The following is a 24,162-nucleotide window of genomic DNA, read 5'->3' as shown; positions in this document are numbered from 1 at the left end:
ATGTTTTGGAACTTTGTTATTGTTGTAAGAGACGTGACTTCCTCTTCTTTGCTAAACCGCGCCCTATTGTTACAGCAGAGCCAATCAACATCGTTATTGTCATAAGTGCTAATCTTCTTATTCTTTGTTTTTTTTCCTCGTTTTTTTAACTGCTTCTTTTATTATAAGCATCGTTTTGGAATTTATTTTCTGGTCAAGTTTTGCTTCTGTTATTGTGAGTTTTTTTCAATTTAATTCATAACAATATGTGTGAAAACATACAGAAGTAAAATGCTCATTGAAAGTGTTTTGTGTCTAATGACTCAAAAATGTCTTGCATATTTGTTGGAATTAATTCTATTTTTTTAGACCGTGGCATTAAAAGTATTTTATTTGAATGGGAGAACTGAACACATCATTGATCAGGCTGTCAACATTCGATTGTTATACGCTTGGATGTTTCCTTCGTTGACGAGGTCATCTCGAAATTGAATTAAAAAAATATCATTTTTGTAACTATTACGAGACATTTTGCTATGCCTTGGGGAACGTCACTTCCTTGTTCTTTTTAGAACACGCCCCACCATGAATTGCTCTGTCATTTTATTTTACCTCATGTTTTTTAAAATGTTGTACTCTAAAGATTAAAACCCCCTACAATGTCAAACATTGATTGCATTATTCCATAAAATAAATACAAATTATGTGTTTTTAATTGAATAATATTTTGCACAAATATTTTGAGGATAAATGATAGAAGCCCGTGAATATTATGCTGCGAACCTTGTTTTTTATTTTGATTAAATCAAGTAAAACACAATCATGTATCCATTTTTAGATTCTTGGTTTTATTTGTATTACTGAATCACGTCGTAAACGCTACGGAAAAGTGGGCGGGTCGTTGAAATGATTGGCTGCCGCCGGGATTGCGCCCTTGATTGACAAGGGGCCGATTTCCGGTTCAAACTGTCGTGAGCTGAAGTAGCCAGTCATAGGAGCCACTATGGCGTTTGTAGTCTCTTTGCGGCCGGAGCTGTGGATGTTACTAAATCCATTAGCATCGCCCTAAACACAGGCCTGGTTGATTTCCAGGACCATTGATAGTAAACTGGAACATTGATTGCACACGAAAATACTATAATTTCGCATCAATATTGAATTTAGAAGGGGACAAGGCTTACATTAAAGGGATCATGTAAACAGCAACAACCGGGTCAAGTTATCATTTTGTTTGAGGGATAAGCGTATTTTAAAGTAAAGACACTTGAGTACTCAAACTGTAGATCTGTGGAATAAAATCACCTTTTACCTAACTTGGCACCGGACAAGGACTGCTTTGACAGAGGAGGCATTTTTTTTCTTTTTCAACGGCTCAACTCGCTAGCTTGTGCAGCGTTAGCTAGTTGTGCTAGCTAAATCGAGACGAAGAGACGACGGCACAATGCTCCAAATCTTGGAAGAAAACCTTTATTTACGGACTCACTCCAAGTGAAAATTGCTTCCTCGAAGAACAGCGCTCGGATATATTTCACTTTTCGTCGAATTTGGACAATACTGCGCGTGGAATGAGTCATTGAGGTGAACCGTGTGATTGCGGCCTAGTACTGATTTTTGTTTATTGTGTGCTTATGAACATTGGATTATTTGTACTTAAATCGACGGTTAATGAGTTGCTTGGACAGCCAAAATCTAGCCACAGGAGAGGTGGCACCGACACCGGCTTGAGGGATGCCTGGGTCGGAACGAAATCATGGGACCAAGAAGAAGCCAACAACAGCTGCGGGAGACATGAACAGCAAAGAGGGCAAGTTGCACTACAAATCGCTGATGACAACGTCCAAACGTAAACGACATAAATCGGTCAAAGTTCTGGAATCGCCTGCGGCACAGCAGACGATTCCCGAATATGTATCTCCGGGCCGCACCGCGCCTCTTGGCGTCCTAATGAAGCCTTTGGTTGAATATGACGATATCAGTTCGGACTCTGACACCTTCTCAGACCCACCGGGCGCCGGATTGCCAGAAAGTTTGTTGGTGATGGAGCGACTTGAGCCTTCACCTGAGTTGGTGAGTGAGGAGCCTATCCGCCACAGTAAGAGCCACAGACACTACCGGAAAAAGTCCAAGGACCCTAACAAAATTCGAGATCCTGGCAATGGGGAACGCGGATCTAAGAAAAAAACTAGCAAAGACCGCGACAAAAGCTCCTTGGACCATTGGAAGGAGAAATCTGTATCATCTGGACTACACAAGCATCACATCCCACAAGAGGTTGTTGACTTTAAAAGAGGAGAGCCAATTTTCTCTCAGATGCACCCCATGGTTAGCATAGACAGTGCTACATCCTCAACATCTTCGTCTCGTAGCAAGGAGAGCAGCCGCTCCAGAAAGTCACGTAAAGATAAACAACATAGACGAGAAGCCAGACCAGAAGGTTCTCATAGCGACTCCCAGAAGGTCCGCGGTGACCGCAGCCACCGTAAGTCCTCCAAGAGCAACAAGTCCAGCCCCAAAGGAAAGTCGAGTCGAGGTAGCCCTCGCAGGAAAACTGTCACCACCACTCATGTACCCAGTCCTAGGCGAGGGGAGAGCCCGCTGGGCGCCCAAATGGCAGATGATGGTTACTTCAGGCGAAAGACGTCTCAGCAGTGCCCAAGTCCCTATGGGGACATGAGTCGGCGCAACAGGCAGACATCAGACAGCCCCTACCTGAGCAGGCATCGGTCGTCTAGCTTCGAGCGGGATACCAGTCCTTATTCAAGGAGGCGCTCCATCAGCCCCTACATGGCGCGACGCTCCTCCAGCAACAGCCCTAGCCCAGTGTCTCGGTAAGCTTGTCTCAAATTATAGTACCATACACAGCTTCTGCATTGTCTAGAGTTTTTTTTCTGGACAATCTTTCACTTCCATTTTTACAGTACTTTTCCTCACTCGGTCGCAGATGAGCTCTAGCTTTTTCTTGCTGACCTTGTGCACTAGAAGGCAGGAGACAATGAAACTAATTTGTGCCCCCTTCCCTCGGTTGGTAATTCTGCATGATACGAGATGGCAGATTAACATTTTAGGAAAAGCATCAGCACATTGGCATTTGCATGTACACATAGTGTTCGAGAATTGTCACGATTTAAGTATGCTCTACACAAAAAAAAACCTCAGATGATGTTGATTATTGGTTTTTCGTTGTTAGCCATAACATGCTAGCACACGCACACACCATATTTAGAAAGCATCAACCAACAACACTTAAGAATTTGTTCCATGGTCAGAGATCTGTTTGCTTTAAAAATAACCCTCATTACAACAGGTGAATTTCCCCCCCCCCCCAAAAAAATTTAATCAGATTTCTGCTCAGCTATGTAATATATCAGTTTGTGTTAACCTCTAAAACATGTAGAGCTGTGGCCCCTTTGGGATTCTGTTTGATGCCCATTACCTACAATAGATTTTAATCAAAGTCGAGGTTTGAAAATTACAAAAATAGGGGTAGGTAATCATTAATGCGAATTACAACAATGCAAATGACACTGGAAAACAAAACTAAACAGTGGCTCCATTCCTGTCAGAATACTTATTTATTGATTGCGCAGTTTAGATAAAGTGACAGTGTGTAATCTTTCGTGCCTCCTAGTGGTACAAAAAAACTTTCATTCAATAAAAAAGAAAATGGGGCGACATTAGCTCAGGAGGTAAGCGCTCGTCTTGGGATCAAGAGATCGCAGGTTCGATTCCTGGCTCTGTGTTATGTCGAAGTGTCCTTGGGCAAGACACTGAATCTCTAATGCCCCCATGGCAGCTATTGGTGTGTGAGTGTGTGTGAATGGGTAGATAGATAAATAGATAGATTATTCATCCCCGCAGGGAAATTCACATTTCCAGCAGCATCCCTGTGCTGAGAAACGATACAATAATAAAGCAAAAAGAATACAATATACAAATACCCAATGTGACATGCTTATACCCACTGTAGCGTATTCTATAGAGTATCTAGATAGTGCTACACAAAATCCATATTGCAATAAAATTCGGTAATATGCAATGTAGGGGGTGTGGTTTAATGTGGACCTTTACTCTGCTGGATGGAGTTAAAGAGCCTCATGGCATGAGGAAGAAAAGATCTCTTCAGTCTGTCCGTGGTACAAGACACTGACAGTCTGTCGCTGAAGCTGCTCTTCTTCTTGGATATAATGCTGTGTAGTGGATGTGATGAATTGTCCATGATTGACCTCAGCTTTTCCAGTGCCCGTCTCTCAGCTACTGTTGTCCGGCTGTCCAGCTCTGTGCCCACAACAGAGCTCGCTTTCCTTGCCAGTTTATTGAGACGAGAGGCATCCTTCTTCATGACGCTGCCTCCCCAACACGCTGCCGCATAGAAGAGGGCGCTTGCCACAACAGTCTCATAGAAAATTTTCAGGAGCTTTTTGCAGATGTTGAAGGAGGCCAGCCTTCCGAGCGAGTAAAGTCTGCTTTGACCTTTCCTACATATAGCTTCTGTGTTGGCAGTCCAGTCCAGTTCGTTGTCCAGCTGCACACCCAGGTATTTGTAGGTCTGGACAAATTCTACACATTCTCCTTTGATGGTTACAGGAACCGGGTGAGTTATAGTTCTCCTGAAGTCCACCACCTTCTCCCTGGTCTTGGTGGTGTTCAGGTGCAAGTGGTTTGCGTCGCTCCATTGGACAAAGTCCTGAATCAATTTCCTGTACTCCTCCTCTTGCCCACTTCTGATACATCCCACGATCGCAGTGTCATCAGCAAACTTTTGCACGTGGCAGGACTCAACAGTTGTACTGAAAGTCCGATGTATACAGAGTGAATAGGATCAGAGAGAGCACGGTCCCCAAGTAAAAAAAATTGTATTTTACACAGTGGAATCCCTACTTAGGTTTCCGCCATGTTTGCTTTGCAGGATTTTGCCAGGCTCTCGCTCGCACCAGACAACACAGTTCAGTCTGGTCGTCAACTATTCCATATTCTAAAAGGAAAAAGATAAAACATAGAAATGCAAACAAGTTAGTGATGATTAATTTTAAGTTACTGTATATGTTCAATATTGATTTCAACAAGTCGAAAACTTATTGTTTAATTCAGTACATTTATGTAAAATTTTACCCCCCTTCCTGGCTGTAAAGCAGCCAAAAAAGATTTGATGGTGAATGGGCCTAATCGTATTTCCCATATTAACAATTCCTGCTAATGAGTCTGGCCCTATCCGGGTTATGACCAAATGGCCCCACTAAGATTTCACTATGATGCTTCAAACTAATATTTCAGTTATTTTTCCCCTGTTTTCTCAAACTATGAGTAGCATTTGGCCAACTTTTGTAAACTAAACTAATGATAAAGAGGAAATAATCTGACGCTAATTAGTTATCTGCCTTGTTAAAAAGTTCACATAATTTAGCTCACAACTTAATGACTCAAAAACTCGTATGTTTTAACCAATTTTAACAGTTACATTTTGTAGTTAGAAACTTTATTGTAGACTGCTAATGTTAATGTAGGTACTTTTGTTTCAAAGTGAGATGGATGTTTTTGATCGGATGTTTAGTCAAATAAGTTATATAAAATTGTTTTTATTTTTTCCCTTTTAACTTTTCCTAAAACTCCAGGAGATAACTGGAGAATTGCTTAAATACACCTTAAATTTGACCAAAAATGTGAAATGCTGCCATTGCACACTGACATATGAGATGATCCATTAGAAATGCTTTTCTTTCATCTGCAAACCTTACTTTTGAGGTATTTTATGGAACTGAAGTTCCAGTACATTTGGGTTTTCATGATTCTGAACTCAATATTGATAGTACCAAAGAAATACTCATCAGTACAGGAAAAAGTACAAAAACTTCTAAAATTTTATGCACCCAAAAAGCATAACTTTATGTAATTCTACAAAGTTATAACACAGAAAATAAAAATATGAATTCCTTTCGATTTTATTTAATAATTCTCGGAATATCAGCTAAATGTATCAGAAATTAAATTAAGGAAGTTAATTAATAAGCCACTATACGAATAGGGCAAATGAAAACAACTGCTGGTTGTTCTTGTCTTTTGTCTCTTGGAGCTGTTCTGTACTGCGCCTGCATGGTATTCACACTTAAATGAGGACAGAACTATTTGCCATTTAATTCTCATTGTCATTGTTTTTTTTTAACAATTGTTAGAATTTGTTCCTTTTGATGGGAGTTATTTTACCTGTAGTTAAGTCTTTCCACAGCAATTGTGTGTGCTATCCTTGTATTTTGCACACACACAAGGCACATCTGACGATAGAGCACTGTCTTTATATACAATCAGCGCTCTTACACTTCACCCTTAAGCGCCAGGACGTCACCCTTAAAGGTTATAATGCTCTCCCCTTCCATTATCGTTTCCTAATTCACCACTAATTGACAAACTAACACGAGTGTGCGTGTTTAAAAATAGCGAGGCCAACACAAGCGTGCATATTTGAAAATAGAGCAGGAGCAAAACTGAGTTTGGTTGTGCTTTATTGGGTATTGAAGACAAAGTACTATTTTGCATCATCAAAAGGCAAGGTATATATCTGTGATAAAACTAGCACACAAATAGTATGAACACATTTTTTAAACGGTAATCTTCATTTAATAAAACCCATCAAAGTCCACATCTGTTTCTGGACTTAACACCTGCATCTACATCAAATGTCCCAGGTTCACTTTCGTCACTGTCGTGTTCACTTTCCATGTCTTGGATAGCAATGATGCCAGCTCTTGCAAATGCCTAAACAAAAAAAACTAAGACATGCTAGCCCAAGCATCTAAAATCCACTTGTAAATTGAGGCATAATTTGCTCGACACTACCTGCTACTCTTAGTGAAACTGTGGTCTCCAACAGTCGTCCATCGCTCCCACGTCGCTCACTTCTTTTTTCTGAACGTCCTGTTAGTTCCTATGTCTCGTGGCTGGAGTTACTTTGTGAGGCCTCGAAGAATGACGGCAATCTTGGAGTTCATTTGTTTCACTTGATGAGGTATTATTAGTGTCAATGTCCTCTAGTATATGTCCACAACACACACAGATAGGTGCACCACATTGTAGGGCATTTCATAAATTTTGGAGAAAATAAAATGCTTTTAAGTTAGCCTATGTCTTTAAAATCCGGTATTGTTTTTCAAGAAATCACGACTAAAAGGGATATTGGTCATGTTGCTTGTATTAACAAGTGGAATAAAACCATACTTTCTATCAGGAAGACTGATGGAAAAAATTTGGGCTCATGATGGCAAATTAAGTATCTGTGTCGTGCAATGTACTTTTATATGTGCATTGAGTTTTGTATCATTTATATACTGTTTTTTTTTGTTTGTCGCACTCCTGCTTGTGTTGGTCTGCTTGAAAGCCGATTTAATCAAGATTGACCACTCCCGTTCTGGTTGTTGATTAACATCTGCGGACACATTTCGCAAATGAGTGTCTTAGTTGTGACACAGTGTGTTACCTTTCTGAATTACACATACACAAAGGTTTGCATTCATATCTAAATGTTTTCTACTTCTTTAGCAAGTCATCGCTGCCACAAATTTGCACCTCTGAGGGGACTTCATGGCAGGAATTGTCCAAACGTTATGTTTGCTGGATGTAGTTTCCTCTCTGCATCAGGAGCAGTTGTATGTTTAGTAGTGATATATTCTAACATAATAAACACCCACAAAATCATATACATGTGACATTTCTGCAATATTTCAGTATTATGGTGCTCATTAAAATATATATTTTTATATTTATTAAGGTGATTTCTGACAATAGGAAGTATTGATCGATTGATAAAGTCAAGCCATGGCCTCTCGACCACTACTTTTTGGAGATGAGTTTACTGCAGTTCAGAATGATATTGTAATTTGAAAATATAGATAAAGACACACATCTAAATAGTCGGATTTTGTGGTTATCAGTCTCCGGAACAGGATTTTATTTGTATTGGGTATCTGTGGGGAAATCTGTAGTTATCGTGCACCCCCGTTTTACCGCTGATGGAGCAGTTTTATGATTTTGAGACTTTCAAATTGTACCGTACCTTGAACCAGTATCTGATCTATTCAAAATGCACATTTTTTCCGGCTCTAGAATACTTTATGTATGTAAATTGAGGCTGAGTTGGAGCAAATCCATTTTGAACCTGCTTTGTTCATTTAGAAATTTTGGCAAACTTTTTTCCAGACGCTCCGGTCGCTCGAGGAGTCGATCCCCCCTTTTCTTCTCCTCTCATCGGTCTTCATCCCGTTCCCGCAGCAAACGCCACGGCCCAACCGGTGTGAGTAGCAGCTCTTACAGCGGCCGGCCATCTAGCCGCTCTCCTCCTGCTACCCGCCTGCCCCTCAACTCCAGCCTTGGCGCGGAGCTCAGTCGCCGGAAGAAGGAGCGTCAGGCTGCTGAGGCTGCAGCTCGTGCATGCACTAGCGGCGCTGCCTCACCTACCATACAAAAACCCACAGCACCCTCATCATTGGCCTCTTCTTCCTCTTCATCGCGGCCAAAAGTAGAGGAGCCTCAAGAGAAAAAAGACTCCGGGGAAACGCAATCTCATCTTCCTCTTACAGTGTTATCACCACAAGAAGCACCAATGTCGGAAGAACCTCTTGCTGCACTCTCACCGTCCGCCCCCACTACCTTCTCTCCAGCTGCTCCACCTGAACCTTCACCTGTCGAGGCCCCTGGTTCAACCCTTTCAACTCCACCACCCCCGTCTTTCTCCCAGCCCCTTCAGGTTGACGTCATCGTTCCACCTCCTGTGCCCTCGACCCAGGCGCCTGGCAGATCGCCTGCCATGCCAGCCCGAAGTCCTGCCCGACAAACGTCACTTCACAAAACTTCCACTCTGCCACCTCTGCCTTTGCCCCCCATGTTGCTGGGAAACTCTCAGGACAGGTGAGGAATCGCTGGAACATAATTGATTCAAGCTCATGAAACAATTAAGATTTCTGAGAAATTTACATAAGTGTTTTTTAAAATTGTTTTATTATATGGCTTAATTTAAATACCGATGTTGGGTAGAGGTTATTGTGTGAAATTGATCAAAATGCATCTTATTTTCTGCACTATAAAGCGTTGATTATGAGGCACACCCCTCTCCCCCCCAAAAACAGTCTGTGCTAAATGTTTCCATATAAGTACTATTATCAGTCAGATTGTATCACTGATCACAATTACCGTCGGGTGCAGCAGAAATCAAACCTTTATTGTGGCAGGGACCACGCAGGATCCTATCCACTAGACCACTATGGAAAGACAAAACATTAAAAGTATTGTGGGAAGTAAATCTGTCTTCTTGAAAGCTATAAATAATTGCATGGTCCCACCTATTCAAAACGCCTGTCACTTAGAACTGAGAAAAAGTGAAACCATTTGTTAAACCAATTTTTAATCACTGTTTTCTCATTTCTCTAACATATGGTACCCTTACTAAAAATAGTGTCTCATCTCATCTTCCAAAAACATGCATTTCAGGTCAATTGGCTGGTCCAAATTGTCCCTAGGTGTGACTGAGCGAGTGAGTTGTCTGTCCCCGTGTGCCCTGCGATTGGCTGGCAACCAGTCCAGGGTGTCCCCTGCCCACTGCCCAATGATTGCTGGGATGGGCTGCAGCATCCCTGCGACCCTACTGAGGATAAGCGGTGCAGCTCATGAGATGCGACTGAAAATAGTGTGACAATGATCTAAGACCTAATAGCCTTTTATTTATCATTTATATCGTAGTAAACAGGATCTGGCGGACTCACCGCTGCAATCAGACTTTGATTCCCATTGCACCCGATATTAATCAATTGTGAACAACTATCCATATCCCAACGGCCTGGTGAGTAGGACATGGGCCTCTTACCATTGCCACCCGGTTCTATCCCAGTTGCCACCATTGTTATACATATGTCGCCAACAAAAAAAACATCTCCTGATCAATAAGCACACAACTGATAACGCATTTACAATTTAGTTCACTGATAAAGCCAATGTTAGCATTTCTGGCTAATTTGAGGCTTTTGAGTGTGCCTTACAGTTGTATCAATACGGTTAATGTCAGGACTGGCCAAAAACAAATAAAAATCGAGCTAAGTTAGTTATTGGTTGGTGTATGAATCCTTTAATTGGCTCTATAGGTAACATCTGACCTAATAACAGCATTGGTTCTGACCAACCAGTCTAAATCAAACTGGATGTACTCTATTTTCTGGGCTATAAATCGCTCCGGACTACAAATCTCACCAGCCAAAACATGCATAATTAAGAAGAAAAAAGCATATATTTATCATTGGAGTATAAGTCGCACCCCCGTCAAAACTATGACAAATAAAAATGCAACTAGTTATCTGGAAAATGCGGTACATCAAAATACATCGTTGGAGATACTTTAAGTATAGTGTAACTTTAGATTACTGTGTGAGATGAAGATTCTGGGATGCTTGCTGGCTGCTGAAATTGTCGAACTCATTGCGGGCTTGTATCACCCTGCAGTGCCAGACGTTGAATAAAAAAAAAAAACGAGCATCTACTGTCTGTGGTTGTAAGTATAGGTGTTTTTTGTATTCATTATGTTGGAAAAACATTGCCATATAATCTGTATTATTCCAAATATGGTTGCAAATTTCTCTTGTCTTGACAAAACAATTTCCTCTTTTCTTGCTCAGCCCAAAAAAAGCCACTTATCCTCAACGAGGAACCAGGCGGGAGAAGGAAACTCGCACTCGGCCGTCTGTCATAGACTTACCGCTGCCCCCCACCCTGCCTGGAGGCGACTCCTCACCTCTCCGGTTGGCTGCTCATCAGGCATTTTCGCTCTCCCAACCCGTCCTTAAAAAGAGACCAAAGTAAGTTAATGATACTAAATGTAATTGACTGGCTGTTTTTATAAGAATTAACACAAAAGCCAGTGTAGCTGTTTTTGTTCAACGTTTTTCAAATTGCCCCCAGGATTTGTTGCCCTCGCTATGGCGAGCGCAAACACACCAAGAGCGACTGGGGAAAGAGATGCGTCGATAAGTTTGACATCATCGGCATAATTGGAGAGGGAACCTATGGCCAGGTGTACAAGGCTAAGGACAAGGATACCGGTTAAGATCTTTTTTGCTGTTTCATTCTTTCACAATGATTTACTGAGCGTCATGACGCTCACACATTGTCGCTGGTTGCCAGGTGATCTAGTGGCCCTAAAGAAAGTACGCTTGGACAATGAGAAGGAGGGCTTCCCCATCACAGCCATCCGGGAGATCAAAATCCTCCGGCAGCTCAAACACTGCAGTGTCGTCAATATGAAGGAGATTGTCACCGATAAACAGGATGCACTTGACTTCAAAAAGGACAAAGGTAAGTGCCTGAAAACTGCAGTCATTTGCCATTCCACAATTTTTGGCCTACAAGATTTGGTATAGGTTTTTACCAAAGACGACATCAGTTTGTTGAGTGTTGTGGTATACAAAGGTCATGATTAGTGAATGAATATTTAAACTGGAGGGAATAGTTTACTTTCTGTACACAAAAGAAGGGAAAGGCCAGGCACGGACTCAATGCGAGGGAACAAACTGACCATTGCTTGTGCTCTGGGTGCATGTAAGGATTCAGGAACAGAACATATGAAATGTGAACAAGCTTAAAATGATTAAAATGACCAGAAAAGATCTTCCCAGAGTGCATCAAGATATTGCTTCTATTGATTTATCTTGCACAGGAAAAAAAGGGTTTTTGGCAAATAACTGCACAATAACAATGTTGATAAACTAGCCAGCAACGGTATATTAGATTGATATTGTTTTAATTTTTGTAATTCATGACAGTTTTTGCTTCTGTTGTTTAAACATGGAACCAAAGCCTGATCGCATAGCAAGACCTAATATGTAAATTGATACTGATAGGAAAATGACGAACCAAATTGGAAAATAAGGCAGATGTAATGACTAAAATGTCATGTTTTTATCTGTTCTCTTTTTAACAAAACAAGGAGCGTTTTATCTCGTCTTTGAATACATGGACCACGACCTCATGGGCCTTCTGGAGTCAGGCCTGGTCCAGTTTTCACATGAGCACATCCGAAGCTTCATGCGGCAGCTGATGGAGGGCCTTGACTACTGCCACAAGAACAATTTTTTGCACCGTGACATCAAGTGTTCCAACATATTGCTTAACAACAGGTACAATTCATTTTTCTTTGTCCCTGTCCATATTGAAACATTACGTCACATATTCCAGATATGAGATGTGCTCATGTGTTTTTTTTAGAGGTCAGATCAAACTTGCTGATTTTGGCCTGGCTCGCCTTTATAATTCAGAGGAAAGGTAATAAGGAAATCTCTTAAGCTTTTTCTCCTTCATTGCATCAAACGGCCACTAGATGCCACTGCTACTCCTTTTCAGTCGGCCATACACCAACAAAGTCATCACACTTTGGTATCGACCCCCTGAACTTCTTCTAGGTGAAGAAAGGTACTCACCAGCCATCGATGTGTGGAGTTGTGGGTGAGTTTTAAAGTCACACAAAATTTGGCTTGTCTTTGTGTTGCATGTCTTAATTGTGACTGACTGTGTGTTGTGGCTTAAGGTGCATTCTAGGAGAGCTGTTCACCAAGAAGCCAATCTTTCAAGCCAATCAGGAGCTTCTGCAGCTTGAACTCATCAGGTTGGATATAATCAGCCTGCTCGGAAGGAATGACTGATTCAGTGCCTTAGAAAGTTTAAGCAAATTTAATGTTGGAGTTTGATACATTTACATTTAAGAGCTATTTCACAGGGAAATACATTTTTTAACTTGCATGTTTTAGATAACTATTGTGTATTTGTCTTTTTTGCAGTCGCCTTTGTGGCTCGCCCTGTCCTGCAGTCTGGCCTGATGTGATCAAACTGCCCCTTTTCAACACAATGAAACCTAAAAAGCAGTACCGGCGGCGATTACGGGAAGAATTTGCTTTGTAAGTCGCCTAATCTTTGCTGTCCTTTTTTTTTTTAAAATTAATAAATACAAAATTCTATTAAAACTAAATCATTTTAAATAACCCTTGAAATATGCAGAGTATGTTATTTTTATTTAAAATATTTTTTGGTCATTTAAAACATTTTTATAATGTAAAGTCGTGAATCTTAACACTTGTAGATTTGTAACGGCGTTCTCGCAGACCCTCAAAGTCTTAAATGGCATTGAATTCATTATTTTATATATATATATATATATATATATATATATATTTATATATAGGGCGTTAATTTGCATTAAGGTGTCCTGAAGTCTTAAAAATGTGAACACATTAATAAGATTCATATTTGTTTGAACTAAGAATATTTGGTAGCATTTATCAAATGTTTTCGTAATTTATTGACTTTTGTGGCAACATCACGTGACCTCAATTAAGGAAGTATCAAAACAGGGATGTAGTTTCTTGTGAGTTACAGTTTTCGTGCATCTTGTTCCAGACTGATTGTGATGTTTGTCTGATGAGTATTGTTTCAAATGTAATCCTATTTTAAATCCCAAGAGTTTAAGCGTTCCAATGGTATGTGGCATGACGTATTTCAGTGATGGGCGACATCGTACAGACACACATTTGTTTATCAAAAGTCTGGAGGCCAATGTGGGCACATGCGGCTTTTGGTCGGGTAAATGTTCTGCATTTATATAGCGCTTTTCAAGTCAATGAAGACCTCCCAAAGACTTTACAATGTGCTTCACGCTTTCCCTTTTACACAAACTAACTAAGCAGGGTCAGCCATGCAAGGCAGCTACCTGCTAATCAGGGGCACTAGGGAGTTAGTGTCTTACCCAAGGACACTTTGACATATAACTCTGAGCAGGCAGTAATCGAACCTGGGATCTCTTGTTCCCAAGACGAGCGCTTTACCTCCTGAGCTACTGCCACCAGGTGTGGCGTATATATGTAGAATTGTTACGGTAATTAAAAAGTCTTGACTTTATCTTGCTTTACGCTGCAGGAACCCTGTGTAAACAGTGGACATTTTTTAAATGTAAAGGTGGGTTGTGTCTTCTCAGGTGTTGTTTATCAGTTAAAACAATGTTTTCTCTATTAAGTATGTGCTAACATTGCCCAACTATGCTCAAAGAACCCTTCTAAATAAATTTCATTATGCCTTTCCGCTTTTATCTTACTTTTAGCAACGCCCTTTGACTGTGGTACACATTAGCCAGAAAGAAAGTGTGGTGTTGGGGGTTTGGAGAGTGACTTTATGCTTGTCACTGCAGTTTTTGTTAGTGTAACATGAAAATGGTGAAAGAAAAGGCCTGTTTCAAGCACAGTCCAAACACCAACCCAATCTCCCCAAAAAATGAAAAAGGAGTTTATTCAAGCCCGTCTCCACAAATAGTTTGACAGAGGCTGCAATGATGACTCAATCCAGAAGATCGGATCAGCAAGTAAAAAAAGTTCTGTACAGCACCCTTAAATCAGTTTCAATTAAAATCTAATGCAGAGGTCAATCTTCTTTTTAACAGGTGATTTCTTATTTGATGGCTCCTTTGAAATCCTTGCATGCAATGAACCTTTGACATTTTTTGATCGCCTCTGCTGGAATTTTTTTCTTGAAGGTCTGAAGAACCTTTTAGAGAAGGTGTTTGGTTCCAACGTGCCTCCCACTTGTATAGATCTTTGCTAGCTCGAGTGCTAAAAGGCATCTCCTTTTTACTTGTACAGCTTGCCGACGCCCGCTTTGGATTTACTGGACCGTATGCTGACACTGGACCCTTCCCGCCGCTGCACGTCAGAAGAAGCGCTCGACAGCGACTTCCTAAGTGACGTGAACCCCAACAATATGCCACCGCCTGAGTCAGTAGACTTGAAGCATTACTTCTAGTCGGCCATTTTTTTCTGTAACAGTACATTCCCCTCCTTCCTCTTCTTTAGCCTTCCTCATCATCAGGATTGCCATGAGCTGTGGAGCAAGAAGCGGCGGCGTGCTCGTCAAAGCGGCCTTCCCGAAGATGTCCCCAAAGCTCCCCGGAAGGACACGTCTGGCACTACAAGTGGAGAGAACAGTCGTCCGCAAAGCAGCCCAGCTGCAGCACCACCGCCCCCACCACCGCGGCCGCCTCCTCCTCAGGGAAAGCCCAGCTCGGCAGTGCTCTCTGATGATTTGTCAGGTGATTATATTCCATAAGAAATTAAATTATAAAGGGTCACACCTTTTGAAGTAATCGCAAATTCTTAAACATGCAAGATGTTAGGGAATAGTACATGGTATTTGCAGAGAATACCTTTGGTCTTTAACGTCCCGAGCTGTGGGATCATTGGAAGAACACTAGCACCCTGGCAAGCCATATTGTGTTGCATGTCAAGTCAAGTCACATTTATTTATACAGCCTTTAATCACAAAAATATCTCAAAGGACTGCACAGGATTACAATTACACAATTGCACAATTACCTGGTCTTAAACCCGCATGCGGGCAAGGAACAGCTCAAAAACCTCAGTGTGAGGAAAAAAGAGAAACCTTGAGAAAGGACCTCACATGTGGTAATCCCCCTTCCAGGATTGACCAGGGTGAATTACAATTAGCATTACTGTACACAGAATAGTAACGTTAGGTAAGATGTTGAAGATGTCTGGAAAAAGCATGACACCAACGACACCCCCAGCCTGTCAACTAGTCCAGAAAGTCTATGACGGCCACGACGCAGCTTCCCATCTCTGCCAGCTTTTGAATGCAGGGGTTGACATGCTTCAGGTCAGACGCTGGCCCGCTGACTCATCTCAAATCGTCCTTCTCCTTCGTATCAGCCAGGCAGGCAGTCGGAAAAAGACAGAACAATACAGAATATGAGGTGGGCATCAATCATAAGCTTTGGAATAGAAGTGTGTCTTAAGCCTTGATTTAAAAACTTCCGTTGAGGTTGCAGATCTTATCTCCGTAGGCAGGGCGTTCCATAACACCTGGGTTCATGCTAATTAGTTGAAGAGGTTATGAGTATTTTCCGCAAAGTTTTGGTATATTTTTGTGGAAAATGTCTCAGCTCTGTGTCGTACAAGGATGCATTAATGGTAGGACAAAGAGCGAGCTGACAAAAAGAGCTAACTGCCAAAAATAAGAGAGAGACTGCAACGAGGGGCTAACCGGGACCAATAAAAAAAGGCAGCCGTACCCTCAGCGGAACAACGCGAAGCTGGAAAACCAAAAACTCAGTTGGCAACCAGTCTGACAGAGAACCAACAACGAAAATCAGCTACCTTCGATGAACGTGAAGCCGGATGGGAATGAAACCAAGGGACACAACGAAACCCGCGCTTACGCCAGGCTAGCCGACCAAACAAAACGGTGGGCAGCTAACGAGTATCGACTCGGGGCAAACAAAACAGGAAAGCCCTCGGCAACCCCAATGCCAACGGAAAAGCTAGCTGGACAAAATTATATCAACCGTGACACACATGGTAAAAACACAAACGAAAAGCCACAATCGTCAGACTAAGATGAGGCGAAGGCAAAAGAAACGCTCACTGTAACTTCTCAAGTCATGTTTATTTGTATAGCCCTTAATCACAAAGGGTTGCACAGACCACAGATTATTGCAAACCACAGACTAATATTACACCATCCCCTGATCTAAAACCTACATGAGGACAAGGAAAAACTCAAAAACCTCAGCATGCGGAAAATGAAGAAACTTTGAGGCCGCACAAGAGGTAATCCCCCTTTCAGATGACCAGGCTACAATGGATCTTGCGAGGGAAACTTAAGACAATACAGACTTCAACATGAAATATAGGCAATAACAAAATTTCCAATTGACCGCTTCCTGTTCCAAAATCTTAACCGGTGCTGCAGGTCATAGGCAGGGCAAGTCACCTAAAAGTGGGGTAATGTGATCAAAGCTTCTTGTTCTAAGTAAAAGCCTCGCTGCAGCACTTAGCACCAGCTGCAAAATTTTTATATGTATTGACATTTTTTAACCAAAAAAACAGAAAATGTCATAAACGTAAACCTATTTTGGGGGATTTTGACAGCGAATTTGTTAAATCTTTAAAGGTGTGGTGCATTGTTTGAGGTGTCCTTAAAAAGTTCGAAGTAGAATATTTTCTCCATTAACTATGTGTTAACAACACCCACCTGAGTTCCAAGAACCTTTATGTATTTTTTTCCTTCTGTTCTGGCCTGTTTCAAATACGGTCTAAATAAAAAGATATGAAAAGATGACTTTATTCGAACATGTCCAGAACATGCATGTACTCTCATAATGAGCTAATTAAGGCTGCGATCGTGACTTTAAGCCAGGACATGGCGCCAGAGAGTAACAAATTCTCAAATTCTGGACTTGGCCTCTAATATTTTGTTTATGAAAAACGGAAGTTGTGTACAAAATGACTGGAGTAGAATTTGCATTTGAATACAAGTAAACTGTTAACATTCTCCAGCAGTCACAGGTAAACTCAAGCAGCTTATGGAGGTCAAATAATGCAAAACTGACACAAGGCCCCAAGCGACAGGGTAAGCAACGTTCCAATTTCTCTAGGCAGTAATGAGCGGGATGCAATTGTTATCTACAATTGCCGTCTGTTTTGTAGGTTGCGTTACATGGTGTGTTAACAGGATTTGCCATGTTGAAAGTGATGTGTTTCTTCAATGACGAGACAGCTTTACAGGAAACAATCCAGATGGGTCTCAAAGGTGTCCAGTCCAACGGCGCATGGAATTTCTTTTGCATTAGATATGTTTAATTGGACGAGGAAACACTACACATCCCCTGCGTTATTGGAAAAAAATATATATGTTTGGGAATATATTTTAAATTTCTATTGATTGAATTGCTAATTTGATCTTTCCGAATGAACAATAAGCTCAACACTACAGCACTGTGTTGATCCTCCTCTTCCAGTGTTGGGCGCTGCTGCGGAGCAGCTGAACCAGACAGAAATGGCCTTGCTACTCAACCTCCTCCAAGGCCAGACAGACCTCTCCATTCCGCAGATTTCCCAGTTGCTTGACCTTTCCAGCGCAGAGACGCTCAGCCAGTCACTTTCGGCGCTCAGCGAAGCGTCCGAGCATCAACAACAGGGTGGCGCAACGGCCGCGCAGGCCCCCGAGATGTCGCCCAACTCTGGAGATCCGGCGCAAATCCCGGAAGATCAGGCCAACCTATTGGCGCTCATCTTGGGCCACATCATGAAACCGCAAGGCGAGGAGCAGGCCGAGGAGAGCAGTAACGGCATCCAATCGGCGGAGGCCCTAAACCGCACTCCGTCTGCTTCCACTACTGAGCGCAAGGGCAAGTCTGGCTTTAGTCTGTAGGAGGTGACATGGGGAGATGTCATGGGGGACTGCAGTATTGTTACTTTAGATCATTTTGAAAAAAAATATCGTACAGTAATTCCCCTAAATGTATATGATAGGCTTTAAAAGCAGTTTCTACATCTCATACATGACGGCCAATCTACCTTGCTGTAGTAGCTCATGAGCTTTTGCTGCATATGAGTTTGAAGTAACATCGTGCTGCATTCAAGTCTTATCAATATAGTATACATGCAGTTCAATTTTTCATCTTCAAAATCCCTAAAACGGCTCAATTTTGAAAGCGCTAGCATTGCATGGTCAAACGAAGAAAATATTACCAAACTTGACTTGGCCAAATGTCAAAATATGAGCCACTATTTGGGAAGTTGACCATTTATGATTTTCTAAGATAAAAATGTGTGACAGACGATCACCTCGCCATGTTGTTTTTCCTCTGTGTTTTGGAGAGTCATCCATCGTATTTTGTTTACAGCGGTTCAGTTGTTGCAAAATTGTTCTTAGGTGTATTTTTCTTTTATCATCAGCCATTTTTTGTTTCCAGAAAAATATGGTCACATGAGGATCGATTAGTGGATGGGGGATTACTGTACCGATTAAATTAGCAGGTCATTTTTAATTAGGCAAATGTTTCAGTCCCCAGTTTCATTTTTACCTCCCACAAATTTCAACATTTTTTGTGCCCAATATGTGTATATATTAAAGTGTCTTCATGCTCCTGGGGTGTTTTTCCTGCTCAATGAAAACAACGGCTAGTGTACACAATAAAAGCACCACAAAGTTGAGTGTCATTCATTTGTAGGATGTAAAAGAAGTTGCTTTTTTTTGCCATCACCATCCCTCTACTTTTGTTTTCTGGCTTTTCCTTTTAGCCACACCATTTAGTTATTTTTTTGTCTCCCCCCCACCACCACCACCACCAGCAACTCTTTTTAGCAGTAAGCTGTAGACTCATGTCTGCCATGTTACTCACCATAAATTATCAAGTGGAAATAAATGTTTTAAATCTTTAGAACTTACATGCATGCCCTTCATTTGCTTTTGATTTTCAAACACTTATTTTAGTTGTTTTGCTCTTAGTGCAGGTTTTAACAAAACTCGGATCAGCCATTTCATGAGTGATTGACTATTAAAGTTGTGGAGAGCAGTCATTTCCACTTAAGGGTTCTCCATCCTTGCATTTGTAGTACTGTACCCCTTTCTATGTCTGTCCCCGGTTCTCACACATCACCCACTCTTCCTTTTTAAGACAACTATTGGGTTAAGCGTTCAAATGATGCGCACTATTTTAGTTTGACTATATTTTAATTTGGTATTAGGGAAGAGCGATAATGCATGTACTGCCAATGAATGGCTCCCTCTTGTGGTGAAGGTAGGGATGACGGAATATGCCTTTGGATCCTTTCAAAGTCTTAACCTTTTACGCTCGGTTAAATATTTAATAATATGTGATGTTGGCCTGGAGAGGGATGAGGCATACCGGGCTGTTTTCTTGCCTAATATACAATCTGAAATGGTGCCCATACAACCCTTGTGGTTAGGGGACCAACCAATTCACACCCTACGTAGCGCTTTGTTGAGAATCTGACGTTGCACATTTTCCCCAAAAATCTTATTTGATGTAGCTTTCCTCATTTAATTTTGTTTATTTGGAACTATATATTATCTCGTGAAGTGACGGTTCAACATCATAAATTTATAGGAGAGCCTAGTGTAAAAGTTTGGTGACATTTTAAAATTGGGGTTGTATTTTACCATCATAACACAAAAAAACGTACTTTTTTTCCAATTTAAGTTTTTTTTCCACACTGGTCAGTCAAATTAAATGCTCATAGTAAGAAATGTTCTCTTCGGTGGCATTTATTTTTGCATAGTTTTAAAGTAGGGACCACAATATATATATTTAAAAAGGGTGTTTTAAATAGATTTGACCATACTCTGAAGATTTTTCAAGCACAATTATATAGTAGTTGTGCACATTATAAGGATTTGTGCAGTAAAATAAATGGACAATAGAATTGGGAAAATTCAGTTTATCGGACATTTTGTAATGCAAGAGGAAGGCAAGCGGTGATTATTTTCATTGATAGTTCTTTTAAAAAAAAAGTATAACCTTTGTTTTTTGATACATTTTTTGATGGTTTTGATTAGTTATCAAAGAGAAAGCACTGGGAAAAACACTACAGTGCATTAAAACAAATTTTGCACGTGTAGCTATGGTCTGGCTGACCATTTTTGAGTTGATGGAAGTGAAAAAAAAATTAGAAATTACTAAGTTTTAACACAAAGACATGGGCATTCCATGTTCTAAATACCTTGAGTGTAGATAGGTTATTTCTAACCCCAAGGGTTAGAATACATAAAAGTTTAGGTACCCTTGTAATTGTCTTCAGGTATGCAAAGAGTTAATCGGGGACCACTGATCTAAAGTTTAGCAAAAATAGAATGTAAAAAATAAAACACTGATGGCTAATGACTATTGTCTTTTCCAGATGTGCCCAAAAAGATGTTGACCATCAGCCCAGAGAAACCACCTGTCGACCAGCAATTGCCGGCTCCTGAGCGGAATGTGCCCGTCTCGGGCCAGGAGATCAGCAACTCTAAAATGGCTGCCGCTCTCCTCAAGCTCATTTCAGATGCAGGAGTCCATTCAGATGGAGAGGAGCCCTCATCTGAAATGGAGACTTTGGACAAGGATGCACCACCTGTAATGGAGGCCCCAGCCCCTGGTGATGGGCATTCTTCCGAGGCAGCACAGTTCCCCCAAGACAAGGTCCTTGGTTTTTGACATAAATCTACCTGTGAGCTCACAAATATTTCTGTTGCATTACCCTTCCGTTCCACTTTTGAAAAAGGATGCACAGAAAGTGAAGATTGAATTGCCTGTGAGTAGTGGCTTATCATGAAAGAAATGTTCTGGTTCCGCTCGGTTCCTTAATTTATTTCAACATATGATTATGCAGGTTTTGCATTTGTCTCACCACTGGAAGGGAGGTGCAATTATTGGACAAACATGCTTGGCTCCGCTAAATTGCCTGAATGTTGGACGTCTGTTGTTTTTTCTTTATTTCCCCTTGCTGCTATGTACTTGATATAAGCATCAAAACAATGACAGTAAACTGTGTGGTGACAAGCCTTATAAGTCGAGCCCAGGGGGAGGGAACGTGTGTCTCGAGAGTCAAGTATGCCTCTTTTCAGGAGTACATTTAGTTAAGAGATAAACTTAGGGTTATGCTAATCTTATCAATCCAATCGTAGCAGTGCCGGACCATGCAGTTTACACCTAAGCCTTCACTGGAGCTAAATTACCGGAATCTGATTGGCTAAACCAGTGTTTTTCAATCAACTAATTGTCGTACTGTGCCGTGGGAAATTATCCAATTTGTGTGCCTGTGCAGTCTATCGAAAGCTATCTTTCATTTGGATTTACTTTTACCGGAGATGCAGCGGCACTGACTGATGGTGTTCACTGCGGTTTTATTCAATGAAAGAAATGTGCCTTGGCTCAAAAAAGTTGAAAAACACTGGGCTAAACCAACAGCTTTCTCAAACACTGATTTCACAGTCTAAGGCCTTCAGAACTTTTTGTGAAGGCCACTGGGTAAGTTTTTGAGCCTAGCAACAATTAATGGCTGAAATGTGATCAGTTACAGACTTAAATAAGAAGCACACATCTTTAAGCAGCAGCAATGAAAGGAAGCTGACAGACAATTTTGAATTATTTAAAAAGTATTGATGGACAAAATATTATTAAAATCACACGATTCAGCTTTTTTTTTTTCATGCCAGCAGAGAAGGCTTTACAGGCTCTCACGGCCCACTACTGAATTGTAATGTATTAAAAGCCGAAAAGACACAGTCGGAGCTTGGTTTGGTCCAGAATATGTAGGGCAGAGTCAAATCTACAGTTTACAGTCACGAGGTTACACCAACAGACCCTATTTTGTCTCTTTGGAATCCTGTATATGGAAATTCATCAAATAATGTATATTCACTGCTAAGAAACTTTATGATGAAAACCCACAGAACAAACCGGAAACACTTCAGCCAATCACCCAGAGCAATTTGATTGGGCGAGCTGTAGGGGTGGCCAGATCTCTGCACACATAGTTTTCGCAAACGTTTTTTTTTTAAATTTTCTTTAACTGTGAAATTACTTTCAAAAAAGATATATTGGAAGAGTATCATTCCAATAATGGGTAGGTTTCACATGTCTAGGCAGAAAGCAAATATTTTGTTAAGAATGCTTTGCCGAGATTATTAAAGAAACTAATGTGCTCATATGAAGTGTCTCAATGGAATATAGATTAAACCAGGAAAGTGGCCTAGGGTTTTTTCTCAAAAAGGACAGATCTATGTACAGGGGCGGCAGTGGCCCAGGAGGTAGAGCACTCGTCTTGGGATCAAGTGATCGCAGTTCGAATCCCAGCTCCTCAGTGTTACATGTCGAAGTGTCCTTGGGTAAGACACTGAACCCCTAATGCCCCCAATAAGCAGGTTAGCCTTACATGGCCGCACGGCTGCTATTGGGAAATGTGAAGCACACTGTAAAGCGCTTTGGGAAGTCTTGACTTGAAAAGTGCTATATAAATGCAGATTTCATTTCATTTCATGTGTGTTTGGGTGCCAGAATCAGAGAAAAAAACGTTACATTAGCCTATATAAATAATTGAGCGTATTTAATAAATTGCTTGGATTGTGTGCCCAACAATTGTATGCAATGTGTGCCGTTTTTTATTATCGACCCACACAGTGTTTATAAGGCTACTGCTGGCTTTATGGCTACATGCTAACAGCAAAAGCTAAGAAAATAAGATATTTTGCCGATATTGATAAAATGGACTCCATAGCAACAACCATAAACGTTTAATTTCTCTTACCAGACATGAAGTAGGCGCTGTAGACCCGAGCAACCTTTTTGCTTTAATACATTTAACCTCAACTCTTCTTCCACTGGGATCCTATAAAACTTCAATTTACGATCAATAACGTTTGTTTCCTCCGAATATGGCACACAACGACACAACATGACATTTTAACGCTAAACTAGTCAAGTCATGTTTATTTGTATAGTCCTTAATCACAAAGAGTTTCCAAAGACTGCACAGACCACAGGCTATTGCAAACTACAAACTATTTTTACAGCATGCCCTGATCTAAAACGTACATGAGGGCAAAGGAAAACTAAAAAAAATCTGAGCATGAGGAAAATAAAGAAATCTTGAAGTGACCACACATGAAGTAATCCCCCTTCCAAGATGACCAGGCTGCAATAAATGTTGAATTAACGAACAAAATAAAAAATATAAAACAGCTAAAGTATAATGTAAAATAAAAAATACAGTAGCAGAAGCAAAAGCTTGGTTTCTTTAGTGTTTTGACCAGCACGAAATTATTTTTCTCCAGCCTCGACTGTTACGTCACGCCACGAAAAGGGTCTCTACAAAAAGGGCAGTCCATAAGCTGATTGTAGAAAATAAACATTACCGAACGATGGAATAGAGCAATGTCCTACTGAGGATAAGCTCGTCATCCTTGGGGAACTCCTGATGAAAACGCTCAACATGTGCCTTTGAAGTCAGTTGTATTTCCTTAACAGAGACAAAAGTTAGGCTTTACTTAAAGGCATAGTGTATATTATTTGGCGCCTCCTAGTGGTAAAAAACGTCATGAAAAACAGTATTGATTTAAAAAAAGATAAGCACAAATGAACTATTTTATAAACATCAAGTTGCACGGACTACTTAACAGCCTGGGTTGGCAGGGAAAAGCATTTTTTAAAATACTTGAAAGTCAAAAAATTTGCATTTGTTTTACATAACCTGAGTCTCATCTGGAGCGAGCTGAAATAATTTTGCGTCATCTTGTTGCAACAAGTAACAAAAAAACAAAATAATAAAAGTGAAAGGTTTATGCAAGAAAAAGGTTTTTTTTTTTAAATGCATATTA

The 24,162-nt window shown here is 40.8% G+C and overlaps 1 protein-coding gene across 2 annotated transcripts; it reads left to right on the top strand.

The window, feature by feature from the left end:
- The first annotated feature begins 963 nt into the window (after positions 1-963).
- cdk12 (cyclin dependent kinase 12) lies at positions 964-22,494 on the top strand. 2 transcript variants are annotated; one of them, XM_088331139.1, is made up of 14 exons: positions 964-2,807; positions 8,164-8,871; positions 10,626-10,805; positions 10,909-11,048; positions 11,131-11,301; positions 11,933-12,122; positions 12,211-12,267; positions 12,346-12,447; positions 12,530-12,607; positions 12,780-12,896; positions 14,628-14,759; positions 14,838-15,073; positions 17,801-18,190; positions 20,706-22,494. In XM_088331139.1, the coding sequence occupies exons 1-14, from the start codon at positions 1,708-1,710 to the stop codon at positions 20,999-21,001; spliced, it is 3,897 nt and encodes a 1,298-aa protein (XP_088187265.1). In that variant the 5' UTR covers positions 964-1,707; the 3' UTR covers positions 21,002-22,494. The 2 variants fall into 2 exon arrangements, with proteins under 2 accessions (XP_088187265.1, XP_088187274.1); XM_088331148.1 differs by lacking the exon at positions 17,801-18,190.
- The last annotated feature ends 1,668 nt before the right edge of the window (positions 22,495-24,162 follow it).

This window comes from Urocampus carinirostris, chromosome 1, assembly GCF_059441175.1.
Source record: "Urocampus carinirostris isolate Australia breed hairy pipefish chromosome 1, RoL_Ucar_1.0, whole genome shotgun sequence".
NCBI classification, from domain to species: domain Eukaryota; kingdom Metazoa; phylum Chordata; class Actinopteri; order Syngnathiformes; family Syngnathidae; genus Urocampus; species Urocampus carinirostris.
Note: the sequence above shows the minus strand (reverse complement) of the source record. Positions and strands in the feature narration are given on the sequence as shown.